This window comes from Nesoenas mayeri (assembly GCF_963082525.1).
Source record: "Nesoenas mayeri genome assembly, chromosome: 5".
NCBI classification, from domain to species: domain Eukaryota; kingdom Metazoa; phylum Chordata; class Aves; order Columbiformes; family Columbidae; genus Nesoenas; species Nesoenas mayeri.
Genome location: NC_137548.1, coordinates 45,173,790 through 45,192,814, shown reverse-complemented (window position 1 = coordinate 45,192,814; position 19,025 = coordinate 45,173,790). Strand labels below are relative to the sequence as shown.

The 19,025-nt window shown below is 38.9% G+C and overlaps 1 protein-coding gene across 2 annotated transcripts; it reads left to right on the top strand.

Annotated features, from left to right (window-relative positions):
- The first annotated feature begins 2,325 nt into the window (after nucleotides 1–2,325).
- Nucleotides 2,326–18,114, top strand: API5 (apoptosis inhibitor 5). 2 transcript variants are annotated; one of them, XM_080345377.1, is made up of 15 exons: nucleotides 2,326–2,534; nucleotides 6,082–6,243; nucleotides 7,180–7,273; nucleotides 8,333–8,398; nucleotides 8,759–8,910; nucleotides 10,050–10,256; nucleotides 10,770–10,874; nucleotides 11,453–11,542; nucleotides 12,092–12,273; nucleotides 12,481–12,574; nucleotides 13,084–13,140; nucleotides 14,314–14,390; nucleotides 14,742–14,878; nucleotides 15,160–15,310; nucleotides 15,972–16,056. In XM_080345377.1, exons 1-14 carry the CDS (start codon nucleotides 2,466–2,468, stop codon nucleotides 15,270–15,272), a joined length of 1,605 nt encoding a protein of 534 aa, XP_080201503.1. In that variant the 5' UTR covers nucleotides 2,326–2,465; the 3' UTR covers nucleotides 15,273–15,310; nucleotides 15,972–16,056. The 2 variants fall into 2 exon arrangements, with proteins under 2 accessions (XP_080201503.1, XP_080201504.1); XM_080345378.1 differs by lacking the exon at nucleotides 15,160–15,310 and having other exon boundaries at nucleotides 2,328–2,534; nucleotides 15,972–18,114.
- Nucleotides 18,115–19,025: the final 911 nt, after the last annotated feature.

Here is a 19,025-nt window from a genome sequence, read left to right as displayed (position 1 = left end):
TCTTCATTCATGTTTTTTCTGTATTAATGCTAAAGACTAATGTGGATTAATTTTAAACAGGTTCATTATAAAAAATATTTCATACACTTTCATATATATTTCATGTATAAGTGAAAACTAGAGACTAGAAAATGGAAATTGTGGGAACGAGAGAAAAAATGAAGCAAAGAATGATGTAAAGCAACAAGGAAGTAGGTGAAGGGGAAAAAAAAAAAAAAAAAGTCAATCTATGGGAGACCAAAGGATGGAAATAGAAGAACCTCAGAGAAAACATTTCCTTAATGTGACTCTGGATACCCCTTTTCATTTTGCATGTTCTCTGTTAGAAAGGTAATCAGCACAGCCAAATGTATCATTGCCAGAGAAAGTAAAAAAGTATGACTCCAAGGCACATAACATATGTTATGATACAATGTATATAAACGTGATTAATACATATATACTTAGGTATAACAACATATATAATACTATAGTATTTGGGAATTGCTTACCATCCCACTCCACCCATTAATCTCCCCGTAGTGCAGCCAAAGTCCAACAGTGGAGTTCCCCTCCCCTGCCCAGCACACTCCAGTATCTCAAGCGCCTGTCCTGCTCCACCATGGAGTACCAGCCTTTCCCAGAAGGCACACAACCCCTCTCACATCCTTTTTCCTTCATGCCTATTTCTTCTCTTTTTTTTCTCCACAGCTCTAATACATAGAGTAATGTCTAAATGCCACATATTTATCTGATTATCAATGTTTGCTATAGAATGTAATCACACTTTAATAGTGTGCTGTTGAGGAAACAAGCAAGAAAAGGAGATAATGGGGTCCTCCATCTATGTAAACCTTTCAAGTGGGCTAAAAAGTAATTAAATGGGAGGTTCATCTTTCCTCCTTTCTGACAAGTTGTAGAAGCTTGCCATGGCAGTGCTGATAAAGATGATTACAAAGTGTTTTAAAATCTGCATTCAGATGCAATGCTGCCTGGATGATGCCGGAGGGCAAGAGATTGACATCTCTTAATATCCACCAGGCTGCCAGAGGAAGCTTACCCTTCCTGGAAAATGAAAGGTTCAGGTAAGCTAGTCATGCACATAGCCCTTTTGATGCATTAAAAATATTTTTTGTCTTATGTTAGGTTTTATTAACCAATATATTATTTTAAGAAGATTACTTTAGGTAAATGCAATGGTCACAAGCACACCAAGGGTCAGGCCATGGGTTAGTGGTCTCCTGGATCTGAGAGCAGCCACAAACTCTCGCACCATCAGACCCTGTCAAGTGTGCAGGAACCACATCATTCCATCTGCAGACAGGTAAAGGCACTGGGCCTCAGTTCAAACAGGGGGCAAAAGGTGACTGATGTGGTCACTGCAGCCACTTGCTGAAACACTGACAGCAGAGGAAAAATGAAAGGAAGGTAAACGATTGATGCCCCTGTATGACCCTGCTGTGTGCGTTCTGCCTGCGCTGGCTCTGGAGAGAGACCGGGGCTTTGAATACCTCTGAAATCACCCTTCATCCTACTGGAAAGGATATGGAGAAAAGGTCAAGTGTTTTGCTTAGCTTGGCCTCAGGCTGACGTGAGGGGAATTCTCTTTCATTTTAAGTGCCTGTGAAATCAGCAGGATGCTAAAGCATCTTGAGATTAGGGGAAGACACTGCTGCAGCCTTTCAACTTTTGCCACAATTTAGGTCATTTGAATCTACTGCATTACTTGCAGATATTTCAGCTTCTATATGCTGGAATTAGAGGGTACTTTCCTCTTCAGGAAAATACGAAAGTCACCAAATCCCATGAAACCAGTCACTTTCTTGCACCAGGAGCTCGATGCACGACAGGCACTTCTGTGCATCTTTCCCATTATTTGTATATGAGACACAAAATGGGATACAGAAACGAGTGACTGGGGGAAGAGAGCAATCAGGAAAAGGAGGAGTGCGAAAGAAAGCCCAGGAGAAGAAAAAAAATAAAAAAAAAAAGGCCTCAAAAGGTGAGGACCACGGCGCACCCCTGAGCAACCGCGTCCCGCTGCCCCAGCAGCAGGAGGCGCCGCTGCCAAGCGCCAGGTGCACAAGTCCCGGCTCATGGCGAAATCCTTGTAACAGCAGCACTTGTGAAAGTGCCTTGTGCTTTGTGCTACGATGACTAAAACCCAGGACACGAGGAGCCACGCAGAAGCCGGGGCACTCCCGTTTACACTGAATACCCGTGTAATATCACCTCAGCTCCGCTGGCGTACAACACGTACAGCGCATTGCGGGGACCTCCCCCCGGCCCGCCCCTTTAACCCGGCCCTCAGTTCCACCGCCAGCCGCCTGGGGGCGCTGCGCGGGAGCCGGCAAACAGCTGCTCTGGGACTTCCGCCTCGTTGGTGCTGACGGCGGCGGCCTGAGCGGTAGCGGCGGCCTGAGCGGCGGCGGCGTCAGTGGTGGCCTCGGTTCCAGCGGCGGTTTGTGGCCCTTCCCCGCCGCACCATGCCCACCGTGGAGGAGCTCTACCGGAACTACGGGATCCTGGCGGATGCCACTGAGACGGCAGGCCAGGTGCGGCGTGGCTGCGGCCTGCAAGGCCTCGTGAGGCCTCGGGCTTGAGTAGCGCAGTGGCGTCGCCGCCGTGGGGAGTTAAGGCCTGGGCCGGCTGAGACGGGGCGAGCGGGAGGGGGTGCCGCCGGAAGGGCTGCTCGCCCTGCCGGACAAGCAGCTAGCCCTCAGGGCTGTTCTCAGTGTAGGTTTCTTCACGACCCGGGCAGGGGGAGGGAAGAGGCGGGTAGAGATGAATTCGCGGCTGCGGTTCTACAAGGACGGAAGTGGCTCTGGCCGCTTTTGCAGCATCCTCTTCCCGTCCTGTCGGCTGCTCTCCTTTAAAATGTGGCGTCGCAGATATTAACTAGTTATTAGCTAGAGTCAGACTGTTTTTTGCATTGGGCGCCGGGAGTTTCATCTGGCGAATTCAGGCCTTAAAGATTACACCACTAGTCATCCAGATCTGACCCACTGCGCTGCAGTTCTGGAGAGCTTATGGCAGGCTGTCTTGCTAAAAAGCTTGTTGGGGGAAGGTGAAGTCTGTTATGGTTCGATAATTGCCCATAGCTCGCCCCCCCGCCCCCCCCTTTTTTTTTTTTACTTAGGGTAAAAATGGAAATTCGATCCTCATGGCTAAAGGAGATTTTTACTTGTAGAATCCTGGCAAGATGTGCCATTTGTTTATACCATTACTGATTATTCGAAAGGAGAGGATGACGTAGTATATTGCCAGTATAAAATATTATGGTTAATTAAAACTAGTTTTTGAATTGTATTAGGCTCTCATTTTACTGAACGGCTACCTGAAAAAGCAACAGACTTTTTTTTTTTTTGGTTATTACACACATGAGTAGGAAAGTAGCTTTGCATATACCTAGCAGTGGATTTTAAACTAGGTACTACTATTCAAGGTCATTTGGAAAGTTCTTTAAGAGAACAAATAATATGGTGTGTGTTGGTTTTGAATTTTTTTTTTCTTTTTAATTCAAGTTTATTCACTTTGTTTGTGTAATTATGCTCTAGCGAAACAAAGCATCCCTGTAGACAGTTCAACAAAAACATAATCTCGGAGCCAAGCAAAAAATGCAGCTAAAGTCTTGGGAACTATATGGAGAGATACAGAATAAACCAGACGCTATTATTGTGTCATTTTCCAAATTAGTGGTCCATCATAACTTTTACTATTGTTGGTAGCTTTTGCAAAACACAAATGACCATCTTTGGTAGAACAGATTCCAGCATAGTTCAGAAATGAAGCCTGGGACAGGAATCAATAGCAGATGTCTAAGAATCTCCAAGGGTAACTACAGAATTATGATTCCTGATACACTTTTCCAGCTTTGCTTCTCTATAGCTTGTGGGCTTCCAGAGCCAGAGATAGTGTCTTTGTAATTAGTATATCTCACTAGATTGTTCTTCAGTGTACTTTCGTGATACTTTTTTTAACTGATTATATTTCTGACATACAAACGTTTCGTGACAAAATGTTCCATTACTTCATTAACCTTTGTGAAGGAGTGATCTCTTCTGAACTTGACATTTCATAATCTTATTTGATGTCTCCAATTTTTGCATTCCGAGAAGCTATGAGTAATTGGTCCTTATTCATCAGTTTTACCCTACTTATTACTTTATTATCTCTTACCAACCTTATGAATATGATCTCTCACTTACAAAAAGTCACCCTGTCTCAAAAAAAGAAACTTTGAACATGAGGAGAAGCGTAAGGGAACAACCAGAAGTATGACATGAAGAGGGGTAATTTAAAAGCCTGAAAGTATTGAACTTGTAAAAGAGTGTTTCAGTTGATAAAGAGGCTCAGATATTATGAGTCTACCTTGTGAGTGAATTTAAGGTGAGAACTTGAAAAAAGCTATTAGGAAGTAGGCTTAAAATAAAGAGGAAGACAAGATTTTCTTCATAACACATTCCAGAACTTGTCATAGGACAGAACAGAGTATGTACTGGTTCAAGAATCAATCTAGATAAATCAATGAATAATTGGTCACTGATCAGTTATTAAAAATAACTATCTGGACAATGCCTCTGGCTTAGGACATTCTCGTGTTATAGACTGGGAGAAAATGTGCAAGACTGAAGGTTCACACTGCTGCCGCAGTTGCCTGCTTTTTTTCTTGAGCTTTTGGTGATGCCAGGTACAGGGTAAAATAAACTCCTGCCTGAACTGTATTTTGCATAAATGAGGAAGTAGTAAGTATGCAGTAATACAAATCCATGGAATACAAGCTACTCTCTTTCATTGCTGTATGAATGCTTTTTTAATATATATTAAGTAATTTGTTCCACAAAAAAGTTGTTCTTAATGTGCAGTCTGAAAACCTGTGACTATAATAATGTTTATTTCACTATTAGTTTTTGTTGGCTCACACTTGCCTTTGCTATTGAGTGCACTGTGTTGGCACAGCTGCAGACCAAACCAGATGGGGATATGAAGTGGCTGAAAAACAACCATTTTTTTCCCTTGGTTATTCTTCTTCCAGACCAGTGTCCCAATCCAGTTCAGAATCCGAGAGCACGGAGTTATCAACAAGGTGTAGGGAACGTTTAAGAAGCGTTGGTAGTGAATGTTAAAATACAGCTTATGTTAGAGGAAATTAGTGCAGTGTACTGCTTTGTGAATTAGTATATCTGTTTGTTATGGGTGAACTTCTGTGTGGAGTTGGGGTGATGATAACATGTGGCTCTGGGAAATTTAATGTAAATAAAGCAAAGTGTCCTTTGCTGTTCAAAGTAGGATAAGTGGTCTAAAACACTCTTTTCACAACCATGAGGAAAATTAATCATATACGGTTCTGATTTCTGCTAGCATACTAACAATGCTGACTTTTACTTTGCAAACACGTAGCTAAACACAACAAAGACTTCCTTTTATTCTAAAGTTTTACTTCTGCAGGCACACAGTCAGAAACACCTGTGTGATTCTAGTTGGAGCAGCTAGAGAATATTCAGCAACTCTGTTGCTGAAGTGTTTATTTCTATATTTCACCTAGAGATTTCTTTTTTTAGATCTAGTTTCTGTGAACAGATCTTTGAAGAACTATGCTTTATCTAAGATTAAGTTAACTGCTTGCATAGGTGCCAAAGATGCTTTAGCACAATATGCATTAAAAATCATTTATGATCCATTCTAGTGGCACAGTTGTTAGGACAGGTAACCTCTACTTGAGAGACAATAAACAATCAGACAGAAGGCAGAATCGCCTTGAAAAACTGCCCAGGTTCAGTAAAGGAGATCATATCATTCCTTGAGTCTGCACTAATCTAATCTCAAGTGGTATGCAAGAGCTGTTAGCCTTCAGGCTGGCAGTTTGAACAGTAAGCACTTGAACAGACAGAGGAAACTGAATAACAGTAAAAACCAGTCAATAGAGGCAAATTTTACTGAAGTGGGATGGTTATATTGGTCTATGAGCTAAATTTATTTCTTTGTATGAAGCTCATATATAGTTAAGTAGCTGAAGTGAGTGGGACAGAAAAAAAATCCTTTCCTTGTCTTGAGAATACTCCAAGATTTTGCTGTTTATGTATGCTGGTTTTCCTCTTTCAGCATAAGGATGCATACCAGGCGATCTTGGATGGCGTGAAAGGAGGTGCCAAGGAGAAGAGACTTGCAGCCCAGTTTATTCCTAAGTTCTTCAAGCATTTTCCTGAGCTAGCTGACTCGGCTATCAATGCCCAGTTGGACCTCTGTGAGGATGAAGATGTTTCAGTAAGAATAAGAATGTTGTAGCAAGTTGATATGTTATTTTTTTTTTAATTCTGTTTTTAATAGTCTGTGTCTTTCAGGTGGGGAGGGTTGGTCTTTGGAAAACTTAAAAATACTTAGATGTATTCCTGCAATAGAACTGTTGTGACAGTATGGGAAGATATATCAGTTCACATTTGTCTTCTTCGCTCCCATCATTTATCAAAGGAATAGCTCAGTGTAAAGAAACTTACATATGGTTTATTTTAATATCTATAACATTTTTTTTCCTTTCAAAAAATATAGTGTGGTATTTGATTCTAATGAAGCCTTTTGGGAGGCAAGAAAATTTTGTTTGCACTTGAGAACCATGAGAATGTGATTCACAATGTAGTATTCTTTCAGAAGTCTTGAGATGCTTTGTGCTGCTTCTGTGATATTGATAGAAGCTGTACCTTTGAAGCATCTTTGATTATCAGATCTTAAATGATTTGGGCAGATCATTCAAGGATTTTTGTGAGTGCTGGGACCAAAACCTAGAGTTTATCTCTGCAATGTGTCCAACTATAAAATTATCCTTCCTGTTAGCAAGTAAGACTCCATAATTCAGATTCCAGCCCTTTATTTTGTTGATCAAAATAGTGATTTTTGTGAAGAGGTGCTGTTCAAATTTGTTTTTTCTTCAGTGCTGCTTAGATCTAAGAAAAATATATTATTTTCTTCATAGATATTTCATAATAGTTTTATAGTAAATATGAAGTTTGGACTGCCATTGAAGTCTGAGACTTGAATATTGCTTTCTGAATACAGTACTCATGTTAAAAGGATATGTGGTCACTTTCTCAAATTTGGCTGATATTTCTGCCAAACTTTCATAGTTTAATTTGCTGGTTATTTTTTTTTTTTAATTTCTTTAATTTTTGAATTTTTTTGTTTCCAAAATACTGACAATTTTGACAGATCCGGCGACAAGCAATCAAGGAATTGCCTCAGTTTGCGACTGGAGATAATCTTCCTCGGGTAGCAGACATCCTGACTCAGCTTCTACAGTCAGGTAGGAGACGTTGGTAGTTTCCTGGCTGCTTTCCTGTGGCACGCTTAAAAATGTATTATAGTTTTGTTCTGTAAAATGTTTTCTGCTGATCCATAATGGGTTACAAAGCAGTCTGTCCTGCTGCCATTCGTGTCCTGTTTCTGTTCTTCCCCTCATCCCCTTTATATTTGCTGTACAGTTATGTTGCTACTTCTCATGAAAGGTTGCTAATTACCCTAATCTAAATTGAAAATCTGTCTTTTGAATATAACATTTCTTTCAAGTTCTATGAAAACATCTGTAGAAAAAAGGGCGGGGAGATGGAACAAAAAAACCCCACCCTCCAGTTACGGGCTGCAGCAAATTGCCTTCTGAAAGAGTTATTGGATTTCTAACACAAGTACTTAGGAACTCAAAAAATCCTGAAGGCATTTTCTTCCATACAATGCATTTTTGATACGAAATATTTGATTCATAATTTAATAGACAGTATGTATTTTTTTAATTTCAGTAAGTTATATAGTGCTAAATATTAGATATTCAAATTTGTATTAAAAATACATGATTAAGTCTCTAGGCTTCTCATAAGATACTTTTTTTTTTTGAGACTTACACATTTCTTCATTTTGTTTGAGGAATATTGTTTCTCCTTGCTAGAAATACCATAGATTACTGAAGAGTTTAAGAAGAAATAACTGTTTATTTTATTAATTTATTACTGTTTATTTTATTAATTTAGTAAACATCAGCTTGTTTATTCAACTGTTCCTTAAAATTACTAAATGTATTGATTAATAAATTCCCTTCAATTTTTCGGTCCTATTGAGTTTATAATGTTATATTTTGGCAGGGAGGCTGAAGTGGCAAATAGTTGGTTTTTTTTTTTTTACTTCCAGCTTTCATAATTGTGGCTTTCTACTTCCTCAGTCTAGTAGTCGTCAAAAATACAAGTTATGTTGTTTATAATTAAATGCTGAGGATAGTATACTTTTTGTGTGGTGTGAGAAATCTATCTTTGTTTTTCTGCTTTTATGTTTGCATTTCAAGGATATGCATATCAGGTTTTTTTTCTCTCTTCAGATGATTCTGCAGAATTCAATTTGGTGAACAATGCTTTGCTCAGTATATTTAAGATGGATGCTAAAGGTAAAGGACACATTTTTCTATAAATGTCTTTTGTTTCCCAGTTTCTAGTAAGATGAGAACAGGACTCGATTTTGTATCTTCCTGTTACAATGCAAAAGTTAGAGGCACACTCTTTGTTTGGTTTTACAAACAATACTGAACTTTTCAATAATTGTGTATCTGAATTATACAGACCAATAAAAGAAAGTGGATTCTTATGTCAAGCTATGTGAAAAATGTGTTTTTTCTTAAAAGTTAGCATAGCAGTTATTTTAAAATGTGTCATGGATTCTTACATGAGGAAACTTCTTTCTTCTGCATAGACAGTTCAGCTCTTAACTTCTAAAATAATCTGCTTTATGTGATTTGTTGTCCGTTCAGGGACTTTGGGAGGGTTATTCAGTCAAATTCTTCAGGGAGAGGATATTGTGAGAGAGAGAGCCATCAAGTTCCTTTCTACAAAACTGAAAACCCTGCCTGAAGAGGTGATGACAAAGGAGGTAGAAGAGTTCATATTGACTGAATCCAAGAAGGTGAGTGTCTTATTTCAGTACAAACTTACGTATAATTAAACCATCCCTTATCACTGGCTTTGCTTTGGAGGTCTGTTTGTTTAAACCACATGTGGAGTTAAACATTGTACAAATGTGGTCTTCTAGTTATCCTGTTCTGTTACAATCCAAACTATGCAGCACTTTTTTTGTGCTAAAATAATGCTAGGCTCTTCTCGTCTTGTTAGAGTGAATTTTACTAGAATCATAGAATTATTCACATTGGAAAGGGACTTTGGGAGATTGATCACCTTAGTGAATCATGGTCAGCTGAATTCAGATCAGGTTTATGATTTTTTTCCTTAAGGCTGAAAAAAATCCTAGTTTTCTTAGGTTCTCCTCACAGGTCATGTGCTGTAGACACTGATCACCTTGTTGACTGGGCTTTCTAAAGCTTCTCACAACTTCCTCATACAGGAGGGCCTGACAGTAGGTGCAGTATTCCAGGTTTGATCTAATGAGGGCATAGCAAAGGAGAAACCTCGATCCCTTTTCTTCCCTCAGTCTACTGGCTATACTTGTCATAGCCCAGGACACTACATCACCCAGGGAATGCTGCAGTTACTTAGGTTTAGCCTGCTGTTCCCCAGAACCCTCAGGGTCTTTGCAGCAGAGCAGTTCCCCAGCCGGTCAGTCCCCAACGTGTGCTGATGCAGGGAAGTTAAGTTAGTTCATCCCAGGTGCAGGACTTTCTCTTTGTCTTTGTTGAATTTTATGGGATTCCTGTGCATTCCCCAAGCTGAGAAAGGTATAAAAAGTATTAATCCATAATTAATAGCTTTTCATTTAATATTTATTCTGCCTCTTAATAATGAGTAGATATTGATTTAAAATTTATTCTACCTGAAGCATACCATTTTGTTAGATAAGAAATATCTTCATAAGGTTAGAGTTCAATAAAAATTAAGTTTCCTGTGCACAACTTGATGGCAGCTACTTTAAATTGGAGGTGCACACAATGCATGTTCTCATGTGTTCATTTAAACCGGTGTTTTTAAACAACTAGTGGCTAAATTTAAATGCTAAATATTTGCATATTTTACCTTTTCAAATCAGGTAGGTTTGACTTAGAGGTTTGGTAACTACCACCATAGAAATATGTTTTCTGGTGTTCTATTAAGGTGCTGGAAGATGTGACAGGCGAGGAATTTGTTCTGTTCATGAAAATATTGTCAGGATTAAAAAGCTTACAGACAGTAAGTGGGAGGCAACAACTGGTGGAACTGGTAGCCGAACAAGCTGACCTGGAACAAACGTTCAATCCATCTGATCCAGACTGTGTGGACAGACTTCTGCAGTGTACTCGACAGGCAGTGCCACTCTTCTCAGTATGTATTTATTTGCTTTGCATGAGGAATATTGTGACAAGTTAATGGCTGTAGCTTCTCTTTGGTGTTCTCAGTGGTTAAGTTAGAATGACAGCATATGAGTACTTCTCCACCTTCAGCTTCTAATGTATTAAAATGTTGGAAAACATCCTTAAAGCCTCTGAATACAAAGAGCTTTTTTGTTATTCTCTGCTTTTCAACATATTCTTTCAAATTGAAGATGTCACAGTGAATTATGACAAGATTCTCACAGTAGGTTCATACATATGAGTTTGATTATTTCAAGTCTAATGCCAAGCAACTGCAGTGCTTGCTTTTCAGCCTCTGTTGCAGACAACCTCTGAGTTTAAGTTACCTGAAAGGTTCTCTGTGTTTTAGGAATTAGAGGGAAGTTCAATAAAGCTTTAAGGTCTAGCTTTATGGTAGGCATTTATAAGGGTGTCAGAGTGATAGGGGGATAACACTTATCTTCTTCAAACTTGTAGCCTGAATGATTCGTGGTGTTTTTTGCAGAAAAATGTTCATTCCACAAAATTTGTTACGTACTTCTGTGAACATGTGCTGCCAAACCTCAGTTCTTTGACTACCCCCGTGGAGGGTCTTGATATCCAGTTAGAGGTAAGCCCAAGCTAAAATGTCTTTCAAGTCATAAAACATCAGCATCTTAGATGAAGACAGCTATTTTTAAAATCACAAACTTTCCTAAGTGGTTTTCTTGTTCTTGGCTTGTAGGAAAACTAGCTACACTAGGAAAAAACAAGTTTGCTGTGTTGACGCATGACTGAGCATTGCTTTTTAAAGTATGTGTCATTTGTCCTGAGCTTTCAAGGCAAGGCTAGAATAAGTAGATCAGTGTAATCATTTTTATATTACTGTCAATTTTTTTTAAGCACATAGCATTTACTGAAATGATTGCTGCATGGTTTGTGCTGATTTAGCCTCCTAAGGGAGTGGCTTAATGTCTATAATTTTATTTATGTTAATCAGTGCTGCAGCTTCAGTTAGATCTCTGTGAATCTCACTTTGAAGGTGAGCTGTGCTGTAGACATCCTCCATATATTCTTTGCTGATGTTTGGGAGGGGTTTTATTGTAATAGCTGATCTCTAGTGTCCCAGACATAGTGATATGCTTCTAGGTTGAAAGTTAAGCCTTTGTACTTTTCAGTTAACACACAAAAACTTGGCTGTCGTTGTAGGTTTTGAAGCTTCTTGCTGAAATGAGTTCATTTTGTGGCGATATGGAAAAACTTGAATCAAATTTGAAGAAGCTGTTTGATAAATTACTGGTAAGACTAGTTCAGTTTTTACTCATGTAAAATTCTTAGTTTGTTTTGATGATTTAAAAAAAATATATATTTCTCCTTTTTCTTAAGTGGCTATTTCAAAGATAGGTTTGTCCATGATATAAGGTCAAACATCATTTTGCAATTCAAAGGCTTTGTAGATTTGTTAACCTGCACAATGCTTTTAATCCAGTAAACTTATGTGCTTTTGTTCTTTTTAAATTTTATAGTCATGAGAGGCTTATGTTGATGGCAGGAAAGGCTATATCTGCACTGATAATTTTAGCCAAATTCAGCACTGTTTCAGAAGCATTGGTGCTTGCTGTGGTAGCAGTGCTACTGTATTGTTTCCTCAGAGGTGATACGTCACGTAAGTCTAGGCAAGCCACCTGTACCAGGACTTCATGCAGCAGTTCATCATGTTAGTATGGGAATGGGGGGATATTTCTTAAATTGTTGGCATAAATAAACCCTCCAGTTCAAACACTGCAAAAGAATGGTCATTCTCTGTAAATGTGTCTCAGACGTTGGTTTTACCTTTCTGTTCATTAGGAATATATGCCACTTCCTCCAGAGGAAGCAGAGAATGGAGAAAATGCTGGCAATGAAGAGCCCAAGTTGCAGTTCAGTTATGTGGAGTGTTTATTGTATAGCTTCCATCAGCTGGGCCGTAAACTTCCAGACTTCCTCACAGCCAAGCTGAATGCAGAGAAATTGAAAGACTTTAAAATCAGGTAATCATTTAGAGGCAGGTGTTACAGTTGTCTTAGAAAATGTGAATTATTATTGTCTGGATGCTAAAGAAGCACAGTTCAGATTGGCAGAAGACTTACTTTGAGCATTTTACCTAGAGGGGAAAAATTGAGATTACTACTTGCCTTTGCTTATGCTTTTATGGGACTATGTGAAATTTATTAACAGATTGCTTTTAAATTTTTCAGGTTACAGTATTTTGCTCGAGGGTTGCAGGTGTATATTCGACAGCTTCGTCTAGCACTTCAAGGAAAAACAGGAGATGCCTTGAAAACAGAGGAGGTGAGTATTGTTCAGGAATTCTAATTTTTCTAATTGAGCCTACCGAAATAGCCAGTGGCCCATGTTAGTGGGCTGCAGTCTGTTGTAAGTGTGCAGATAGATTAAGGGAATAATACTGCTAACATCTGTTGCAGCTGCATCTTACCTGATGCTGCATTTTGCAAGCTAAGATGATCTTTTAGTTCTACTGTTAGCTACTCTCTGCATCTATGTGTATTTAGCTTAAGTGTGCTCTCCGTTTTTGAAAGGGAAAATGTTCATATATTTGGGGCAGAATTTTAGTGGGAAGTACACTGGAACGTTAAAAGCAGCTAGATAGTGCAAAACTGCAAAAAGCCTAAAAATAGTTATAACGAAAACTCAGAAGTGTACACACCTTTCACTATTATTATGGCTATAGCAATTCACTAGGAAGAGCAGTGATTTTAATGTTCACGACTTCATAAAATGCAGTTGGCATAATTTAAAGCTAGTAGAATAGGTGTTCAGTGGTGTTTCTTTTTTTACAGAACAAGATTAAAGTGGTTGCCTTGAAAATAACCAATAACATTAATGTTTTAATCAAGGTAAGTCCTGACATTATGAAGGAGTAAATTCATTCAGTAGAGTAACCTATACAGAAAAAAGAAATCGATCTGAACTAAGTTATATTATGTTATTATGTTTGTCAGTGTTAGCCAGCTCAGGGTTGCTGTCCACATTACTGTTTCTGAAGAGACATGGATCTGCCATTTATGCAGCTTAGCCTTTGCTGCTGCTGCTGTTGGGGTAGGGTGTTAAGGCCCTTTTTTGCAGCCCCTAGTTGCCTGTAGGAGCAGAAGAACTTGCTTTAGAGGTCTCTGGATTATGTCCAAGCCTCTGTCCTTATAATTTCCCTTTCTTACGGTAGCAGGGAAGGGTAAGGAATAGTTTGAAGAGGTGCAAGAAATTGAAAGGAGGGAGGAGGCAAAGCAAGCTGCTATACATAATCTTTTTCTCCAGAGTCTAGAAGAGATGGGCTGCAGAAAGACACTGCCATCCAAAGTGCTTGAAACCATTCTGATTCCTTCTAACCACGTTTTCCTCTCTTCCCTCACTTCCAGTCTCTCTCCTTCAGTCGCTAAGAAACTTTTTTCAAACGAGAAACTTTGGCAACAGTATTGAGAAGCCTGTCTTTTACCATCATAGCAGGGATGTCAGATGTCTCCCTGCAGGAGCCATTGTATTCCATTGTAAGATGCTTGATTTACATAGGGAGAGAAAGAAAGAAAGCAAGCATATCATGTTAGTATAAGACACTATTTTGTTAATAGATATCTCATTTAGAATCATAGAATAGAATTGTAGAACAGTTTGGGTTGGAAGGGACCTTCAAAGGTCACCTAGTCCAACCCCTCTGCAATGAGCACAGACATCTTCAACTAGATTAGGTTGCTCAGAGTCTCATCCAGCCTGGACTTGAATGTCTCCAGAGATGGGGCATCTACCACTTCTCTTGGCAACCTGTGCCAGTGTTTCACCGCCCTCATTGTAAAAAGTTTCTTTCTTATTCAAATTTCCTTGTAAAGTTTATGAGCTGAGGCAGCCAGATAAGGTGGTTAGCGACTGACACCTTATCCCTCTGCCATGTGACTTCAAAAACGGTTTAAAATTGTTGGGAAGTAACTGTTATTCTGGAGTCTGAGTAGGTAGCTAAAATTCTGAAGTGCAATCAACATGAATTTAACTGTCTAGTAAACTGTCTAATTTTGTCTCCATAGGATCTCTTTCACATTCCTCCGTCTTATAAAAGTACAGTTACACTGTCCTGGAAACCTGTACAGAAGGCAGATGCAAGGTAAGAGTTTTTCTTTTAAAAGAAAACTATGTTAGTTTCTGCCGATTACAAAATAAAGATCCCAAGCTGTGCATGTATTACATACAAGGCACGTGAGCTAAAAGTTTCATACTAAAAAATAATGCCCATCCTGGAATAAATTAAGGCTGTGGAGTGATAATCTTAGTCTTGCTTTAGGGATACAGTAGACCACATCAACTGGAGACTAGCTTTTTTCCTCTTTTGAAGTGTTTTTCAGGGCATCTTCATTAGTTGCTACTGGCTTCCAGTGGTTGATCTTGGAGGCTGAACTGCTGTTCTGTACTTGTCACTACAGGGGTATAATAATCTCATTTTGCTTTCTTCTGTCAGTCAAAAAAGAGCAAGTGAAGATACAACCTCAAGTTCACCCCCAAAGAAAGCTTCGGCAGGACCAAAAAGGGATGCCAGGCAAATATATAATCCTCCCAGTGGAAAATACAGCAGTAACCTGGGTAGTTTTTCTTATGGTAAGTTAGGCAGCTTGGAAAAACTTTGTCTATTTATGGTTGTACTTTAAGGTGGGGAGAACAAACAAATTAAGCAAATTTACTGTCACATTCTATGAAGATCAAATTGTGCTGTCACCAATTTTTTTTTTTTTTTAATGGTCTCTTTCTAGCTGTTGATCTGTCACAGTGTTTTAGTGTTACTAGCCTATAACTATATGTCATTTGCAAGGTAGTTTTAGTAGTGTTTTAATACATAGAGTTAGTAATTGTATTATTGTGTTCTCTGTTATGGAATACAGACTCGCACCCCAAATTTGCCATTGGACAGACCAGTTTTTGCAAGTGGCAGAGCTGGGCCACCGTCTGTCACACAACTGGACCTGTGCTGAATTGCTGTTACAGCCACTGCTGATGTTGCAGATCTGATCCAGAACAACTGGGAATTGCCAGGTTCACTGTGCATACACAGTTGTGTCTCCATGCTCCCAGTCACAGTGATTCTGTCTCTCTGCAAATCACATTTTTGGGCAGAACATGAGAGCAGTTGCAGACTGGATGAATAGGCCCAATAATGGCAGCAACCTAAGATCCGACTGCGATCCATCTAAGATTTTTAATTTGGTATAGTTAAGATACCAGCCCAGCAAAAAAGAAATGTAAGTTGCAGGTGATAACGTTAAGGATAGAAAAGGACAGGCAGACTGACAAAGTTGTGGTTTTCCATCAATTTGTAAAATCACTAGGAGCAGTCAGACAAACACCTCAAGATTGACATAGTGTTACTGGACAGAAGGATGAGCTAGGTAGCCTAATAAAGTTCTTTACAAACCAGTTTTCAATTCTGTGATAATGAATTGGCCCAAATATAGTTCTAAAATAATGGGATAATTATGTGTCATATTATTAAGCCTAGAGAGGCTAGTTCTCCTGACCTTCTTTTACAGTTAGTGGGATCTGTTGTCATCAAAGCGTAACTTGGAGTTCTCATGGTATGTAAGCAGAATTAACCTCAGAGACTTGAGTCAGCCTTCAGTCTCTCTAGTTACTCCTGTTTAATTTTAATCTGTGTACAGTGTAAAGCCCTTATGAAAAGTTTTGACTTTTATTTCAGAGCAAAGAGGTGGTTTCCGGGGTGGACGAGGAAGAGGCTGGGGAGGACGTGGTAATCGTAGCCGAGGAAGAATCTACTGAGTAGACCACCATTTCCATGGCCCTGAAAGGCTAAAGTGAAAGTGCTACTCAGCAAGTTTGGAGTATTGTTTCCTTCAAGGACTGCCTTCCACTAAGACTGACTTAGATGTTCTTTATACCTTTGTATGTATGATCTACTTTTCTAACGGACTACAACTTGCCCATAGTGAAACTACAGCTGTATTTTTGGATGCTTACAGTCAGCAGGTTTGGGTTCTTATTTTTGAAGTGTCTTCAGGATTTATTCAAGATTGGAAAAGAGCGTAAATGTTTTACCAAAAGTTACATCTTGACAGTTTGTATATTAACCTAAAAATCAGCTACTGCATAACTGAAACTATATAGTTGAGTTTATGTATTAAGTATTGGACAGGAAAGGCATGATGACAGAGATACATGTCAGATAAGCTTAGCAGCTGAAGTAATCCTTTCCTCATCTGTAACCATATTTTGCAATATGTGGAGAAGAGTACCATTGTTAAATTAGCTTTGATTTACTTTTTTAATGGAATTGAATGAGACACGTGGTGGTTTTTTTAAGTTTGCAACATGAGAATTTATTTTGCTTGTAGCATGAAGCAGTCCTTTTACTTAGAGATGTGGAGAATGTGATATTTTTTTGGTTTGCACATCTTACTCTTCTCTGTGCATTGTAATGCAAAAGTGCTGTTTTGCAAATGAATTTTTAATGTTTAATATTAATATGTGCATATAGTTATGCTGTGAAATTTCAGTAAATGAACAGGAAAAACAAACCAATAAATGACTAGAATTATTCCAGGAGTGGGTAAAGACTGATTCAGTGATTAAGCTTCATAGGCTCGAGCTGGACCATAGTAGCACCTGGCTCTTTTCTATGTTTTGCAGATTTCTGGATTAGTTAGCACTTGAAGGTTGGTTATTTTCTGGTTTGTGGTTTTTGGGGGGCTTGAGGGTGGGTGGTCAGTTTGGGGTTTTTCTACCAATACAGTTGCATTTAAAAATATATAAATAAGATTGTATTTTGGGTAACATTGAGAAATTCCAGCTACATAGTTCAATTCAGGTGGAAAATTAATAATTCCATGCTATTTTTTTTCTGTAGCAACTTGGGATTCATATTTACTGGTGTACACCCAGAAAAGACAGTCTAAGAGCACAATACTTTTTTTTTATTCTCGCCACTCAAAATTTTTACTTCTCAGGTCATTCAACATTGTAAAGGAAGGAGCAGGTAGTAGAAGGAAGTTGGGAAAGAGGAAAAGTTCAAGGGCATGTTGATCTAAGATAGCTTAGCCTTTAGCAGAATGAAGACTATTTCTTATCTTCCTTTTTTTTTGTCCAGCCATTTGATACCCACAGACATATGCCTGAAAGTGTTGTTTCCCTAGCTAGTTCCATTTGTATTTGCTTGTGAATCTGACTCAGGTGTCTTCATTAACACTCTTTGATATTTATCACTATAATCAGAAGGCTGGAATACTGAAACTATGTCAAATTTAGAGACTTTGTCGATGCTAAATTAGAAGTCTGGTTTTGCTTAACTCTGGAGCAGTAGGCAGCAAACTTTGGGCATTCCAGGACATGTGAGCTGACTTTGCATTTCTGATTACATGCCAGCTGCTAAACTCAGATTTGTCACTAAAACCAACAACCTTGGCCTCCAAGGACAAATTTGTGAGATCAAAATGTCACTGTGGAAGTAGGCACTAGATGGGTAATAAGCTTCCACCGGGAGGAAAAAAAATAGACATTTTGCACTTCTGGCTATAATTTGTGTTTTGAGAGGATTTAAAAATATGATCTCAAAGCCTAAATAGAGTTTCTATTTAGACTAATAACTAGGTACTAGCAGCTCATTTTCTCACTGAATTTTGAGTGAGCTTTCTTTACAGGAGTCCTGATTTTCAGAGGTGATGCGCAAAGTTCTCGTGGCCTCAGAAGTAGTTAGATTTCACTCCCCTCCCACCCCAGTTTCATATTTAATTTTAATGCAGTGAGTTCTTGTGGAGACAGCTGTTCACCATCTTGTTGAATTGTAAATGTTCCCTTACACTTTTGGAATAAATTCATTTTGTAACTTTGTTTGGCTCATTGTTTCACAGTTACTCTGCAACATTTTGTGTTGACTTAGTAAAAAGGTGCTGCAGTATTTTTTGGTTTAGTGACTTACTCCTTAGATTGCTATAGATGTATTGAGCTGTTTGCCAATAAGGAGTAGATTTTAGTAAGACTGCCCTAGCTGTTTTGACTTGTAATTCAATTTTTAAATGCAAAATGTTGGCTAGGAATTTAAATTTTCAGCAAAAGCTGCATGTCATACATCTTTGGAAATTATCATACAAAAAGGAATCATTCATTGTCTTATCCCACCTCCTAAATGTTGAAAGCACAATAAAATTTTAGTATCTTACATCAGAGTGGCTTGGACTAGCATCCTGGTTTTTTTGGTGTAATCTGTGATATGGCTGATGTGAAAGCTCTGGCAGCAGTAAGGAACTATCATACCTATGGGAATATGTTATCTCTCCTGTGAGAAACTGAATCCCTGGCATTAGTTTAACCACTGTGACAACATTTTAAAACATTTTGTCTTGTTACTTACTACTTCCTGGGTTTGAGAAAAATTTCGTGTTTAACAGGGTCTGCGAAGTCTGGTGTCCCACAAGACCTGTCTGCAGCTTGCTCCCAAATGTAGGGCAAAAAGACCAAAGTTTGGCTTTGGCAGCTTTTGGATCTCACTGAGGACTGGGGACAGAGGCTGTGGAGTTGGAATTTACCCTTAACGGGGAAAGGACAAGTTTAGATTTTTCTCTGTCACTGCAAAGCATTAGAAGGAAAAACGAGTTACTTGTTTCTCAGAGCTACCTTCGAGCAGCTCCTCGGTGAACTTCGCAAACGCTTCAGGGTGCACTACACAGACTTTTTTTTCTTTTTTTTACTCAAAGCGTTCAGCTCCGTGTTGCTTATTGCGCTTGAAGCCAGCCGTGAGCTC